Here is a 5,000-nt window from a genome sequence, read left to right on the forward strand (position 1 = left end):
TTTTTTTTAAATAATTTATATTTTTTTATTTCCATTTCAATTTTAGTTCTTTCATTTAAACTAAATGTAAATGTGAAATGTTTCTGAAATATATGAAGTTTATTTTTTTTAATACAGTAACCCTAATATGTATATAGTCTTCATCAATAATATTAACAAACTTCATAGTTCATAATGCCTAAAAGATCATTAATTAATGTAATTTCAAACAGTTAGACATTAGATGTAAAACAAGTGAACAGTTCACAGCATGTTTGCTGATGACTTATTAATAAACATTATTGTAAAGTATAACTTAATTTTATTCATAGAACCAAATACAACCTTTTTACCATCATTTATATACTATTTTTATATTTAATTTTTTATCATTTAATTTTTTAATTAATTGTAATCCCAAACGAGAATTAAAAATGCCTTGGCAGCTGAAATAAAATCATTTTTATAAATATTTAATTGAAGTTTTTGTTTTTATTTCAAACAATGGAAATGTTTTTCGTGGTCTTAGTTGGTTTAAATGGCCTGTGCTGGGAAACACTCATTGGTTGGTTAGGGTGGCACTCATCAGTGTCTCGTATCTCGTCTCAGACACAAACTGGATTCATGTGAAAAACCTAAACCTCTTTTAACCTGCGACACAAAAGACTGACATTAACCTGTGAGTCAGACACACACACTCTGTGTTTATACAGGTTCTCATGGTCTCTGGTCTGCTTCATGTTACTCACACACACACACACACACACACACACACACACACACACACACACACACACACACACACACACTCTCTCTCTCTCTCACACACACACACACACACGCAACCCACACACCGACACAGGCACACACACACACACACACACACACCACACACACACACACACACACACACTCTCTCTCTCTCTCTCTCTCTCTCTCTCACAGACACACACACACTCTCTCTCTCTCTCTCTCTCTCTCACACACACACCCACACTCCCTCTCTCTCTCTCAGTCACACACACACACACACACACACACACACACACACACACACACACAAACACACACACTCTCTCTCTCTTTCTCACTCTCTCTCTCACACACACACACACACACACACACACACACACACACACACACACACACACACACACACACACAAACACACACACACACACACACACTTTAAACTCGTTGTGCTTTGGGAGGAGTTCACATGTCAGAACATCTGTTTCAGGTCACGCACACAGAGTGTACAGATCAATGAATCATTCTCATTAACGTTTAGATGAAACATATGCACAGTGAATACGTAAATAATCACATGTACCACCAAGGTGGTTGTTGCCTTAAATTAATTCCCAGCACTCCCAGTCCTGGCAAAGGTAGAACTAAATCAAACACAAACAGTAGATGAATAAATCTGCTGCAATCAGAATAATCAAAATCATCAGCAACAGAGGTTGTGATTTGAGTTTATAAAGCATTTAGAGCTTTAAATACACATTCAGATACAATTTGGTACAAAAAACTGAATATACAACATAAAGGTTAGAGAAACATGAGCACAGTGATAGAAAGAACTGAACATGAGCAGAACACACGTGTGAAAACGGTTCAATGCTTCCTGGATGGCCGAGAGGTTTCATACCAATGACCAGTTATAAGACTACATGAGAAAAGCAGCCTGTCCAGCAGATCAGGGACACTCCAAAACATGAAGAGAATGTGGAGAAACTATAGAGAACTCTGTTTTTAGTGTCATGTGGGTCTAGAGAATAATTAAAAAAGTCATATCAGTTTGGTTTTTAATAATTATTTTTATTTATAAATAATTGAAATGACAAGGCCACTGATAATACTGATTTACTGACTAATTATAACTCAATGAACTAATGATGTATAAAAATATAAAGACAGTACATAATCCAGCTCACATTTCACCTCCAATACTAATTTCTTCAAACAGTCTTTTGAACATTCCTTCAAATTAAAGAAGTTGCGTATTATTTTGTTGCATTATTTGAATGACAATTAAGCACAATTTCCACCCTTAAATGTGAAAAATAATTATATTATAATTTAACAGAAGCATTTGGTACTGCCTTTAATTTATGCTGATTTAAAAAAAAAAAACACTATATTGTAATTTTTAAACAAGATTGATCATTAATCGAAATACTGAAAAAAAAATTGCTTAAAGGTCCGGATGCATTAAATAAGAATATGAACAGAAATCCTGCTATAATTACAATATTGTCACAATGCAAAAAACTTTAAAGGAAAATGCATATTTTTTTCCCTCTGAAATGTGACCTGGACATATTTTCACATGAGAATCAGCACAATGAAATAAGAGTATTTGTGTTTGTGTTAAATATGTTAAACGTAGCTGATAGTAGCAACACTCTTAGTGTTTATACGAAAAGCAGAATAATCATTAATATTTAATAAATATGCAAGGCAATTCAGTCCAATTCTGCACAGATCTGCTAATTATTGGTCATAAAACAGTAAATAAAGATGTGGATGTCCTCATGCATATGAATGTTGACCTGTCCACTCCTGCGGGAGAGTTTCATTACACACAGTGTGTGTGTGTGTGTGTGTGTGTGTGTGTGTGTGTGTGTGTGTGTGTGTGTGTGTGTGTCACTCTCTGTGTGTGTGTGTGTGTGTGTGTGTCTCTCTTTTAAGGGTTGGTTAATCAAAATTTATTTCTGAATGTTTTCCTTGGCGTATGTCTGTGTTAAGAACAATCTGTCACATTTAAGCTTCAGTCAATAAGCGATAATCAACATGCACATACTCAATGATCACAAACAGCACTAATATAGCACAGTAAACCATCAAATGAGAAGTCATTCCCTCCAGTTTTTCACAATTCAGATCGAAGAACACATGCAATGCTGCATTTTTTGTGATCCTGCATAATGCATCATTAATCGTGAAAAAAAAAAAAAAATGCAAAAAAAACACTTTAGTGTGAAAAAGACACATACAGATTAATTCATATATGAAGAGTATGCAGTGTTTTATTTTACATTTGTTTATTTTGTGCCTGAATACTAAATCAGGATTGGGTAGTGCACAAAAATAAACAAGTTTAATGCATTCTGGAAACTTGCGCCACAAAATCTGTTATTTTTGATCACAAAAATTTAAATAAATAAATAAATAAGAATAGTGAAATCCTGGTGGGAATGAAAACTTCTTGAAATATGTATGAACACATGATGATTTATTCATGCTTACATCAACAAGTCCCCGCCCCCAAAGAGTGATGTGGGCGTGTCTCCAGCCGTGTCCTCCAGTCCTGGTCCAGATGGATGGGTTGTGACTCCGCCCCTTTCTGACAAACACCTGCAGAGAGCCGATGTGGTGTCCATGGAGACGGTGTTTAAATGACAGGCAGAGGTCGCCGCCCTGCCACGCCTTTGTGGGAGGGGCCAGCGGCACCGTAAGCCTCGCCCCTTTGACACTCCGTCTGTTCAGAGCCTCGGGTACTGACAGGTACCGCCCACCTGAGAGTGATTGACAGGTAAGAACAGTAATAGTAGTTTGTTTAAGTTAACTAGATGATCTGTGTTTTACCGGCAGGATCGTCTTTGATTTCCCATTTCAGATCTCCTTCTGAGTCCGTCATCCAAACACACAGACCCTCATCGAATGAGCAGCTCACAACAGCAGCGGCTGAAACACACACACACACACACACACACACACGTCAGTAAGATCCTCGCCGTCTCGTCTTGTCTGTTTCGTGTGTATATATAGTGTGAACGGTACCTGGATCATCTCGCACGAACGCCGTTGTGTTTCCCAGCTCAACGTCGAAGTCCCAGTCAAACAGATTGTTCTCGTAACGTGGAACTAAAGGAGACCACACACCAATCAGAACTAAACTACAAACTCTTAAAAACTGACTGCATGGAAATAACATCAAATATGTACAATTTAGAAGTCTAGTTTCATGATTCTTTAAAATTTCAGTAGATGAAATGATCTTAGAGTTTAATGCATTAACTATGAATCAATTTGATTCAAAACTCTGATCAGGGTTATTACAGTAACTAAAAATAAAACCATAAATAAACATTTTCACAACTAGCAATACAATACATGTTAACCGAGAAAAAAAAACAAAAACAAAAGATATACAACATAAAAAACTTGACAAAAAAAATATAGACATTAAAAAAAAGTAAAATAAAAGTAATGCACTCTAGACAGTAAAAAACAGTAATAGTATCTTGATACTACAACAACTATGACTCTGATTCAGTTATTAGTTTTTATGAAAAATGGCATTTCTTCATGTTTTATTTGTAAAATGTGGTGTTATATTGATTCATAAAGAATGAAAGTGTGGAAAACATGCCTTGATAATGTTTTTAAATAGACTGTATTGTATTATACATTTTTTTTTTACAATTAGCATTTCTTATTTTAACATTACAGTTTAAAAGTATGGGGTCAGCAAGGTGTTGTTGTTTTTAAAGAAATTAATACTTTCATTAATCAATGATGCACTAAATTGATCAAAAGTGAAAGCAAAGACATTTATAATGTTACAAAAGATTTCTATTTCAAATAAATGCTGTTCTTTTGAACTTTCTATCCATCTGTGAATCCTGAAAAATAAAATATATCACAGTTTCCACAAAAATATTGTGCAGCACAACTGTTTTCAACATTGAAAATAATCAGAAATGTTTCTTGAGCAGCAAATCATCATATTAGAATGATTTCTGAAGATCATGTGACACTGAAGACTGGAGTAATGATGCTGAAAATACAGCTGCACATCACAGAAATACATTACACTTTAACAGATATTCACACAGAAAACAGATGTTTGAAATTGTAAAAATATTTCAAAATTTTTACTGTATTTTTAAGTATTTTACTGTATTTTTAAGTATTTTTTTACTGTATTTTTAACTGTATATTTTTGACCGATTAAATGCATCAGGAGAGGTTTCTTTTAAAAATATGAATAAATCTCACTGTGTACATCT

At 34.5% G+C, this 5,000-nt stretch overlaps 1 protein-coding gene across 1 annotated transcript in view; it reads right to left on the reverse strand.

Moving 5' to 3' along the window:
- LOC109110479 (nephronectin) overlaps nucleotides 1–5,000 on the reverse strand; it is a 121,113-nt gene that overhangs the window by 105,949 nt on the left and 10,164 nt on the right. The window contains exons 8-11 of the mRNA XM_042713865.1: nucleotides 4,990–5,000; nucleotides 3,769–3,852; nucleotides 3,574–3,672; nucleotides 3,235–3,503 (exon numbers count right to left, since the gene is read on the reverse strand). The exon at nucleotides 4,990–5,000 is cut by the window's right edge and continues 421 nt beyond it. Coding sequence (XP_042569799.1) covers nucleotides 3,235–3,503; nucleotides 3,574–3,672; nucleotides 3,769–3,852; nucleotides 4,990–5,000 — 463 coding nt within the window. The remainder of the gene's footprint in view (nucleotides 1–3,234; nucleotides 3,504–3,573; nucleotides 3,673–3,768; nucleotides 3,853–4,989) is intronic.

The sequence above is a fragment of the Cyprinus carpio genome, chromosome A23 (genome assembly GCF_018340385.1).
Source record: "Cyprinus carpio isolate SPL01 chromosome A23, ASM1834038v1, whole genome shotgun sequence".
In the NCBI taxonomy this organism is placed as follows: domain Eukaryota; kingdom Metazoa; phylum Chordata; class Actinopteri; order Cypriniformes; family Cyprinidae; genus Cyprinus; species Cyprinus carpio.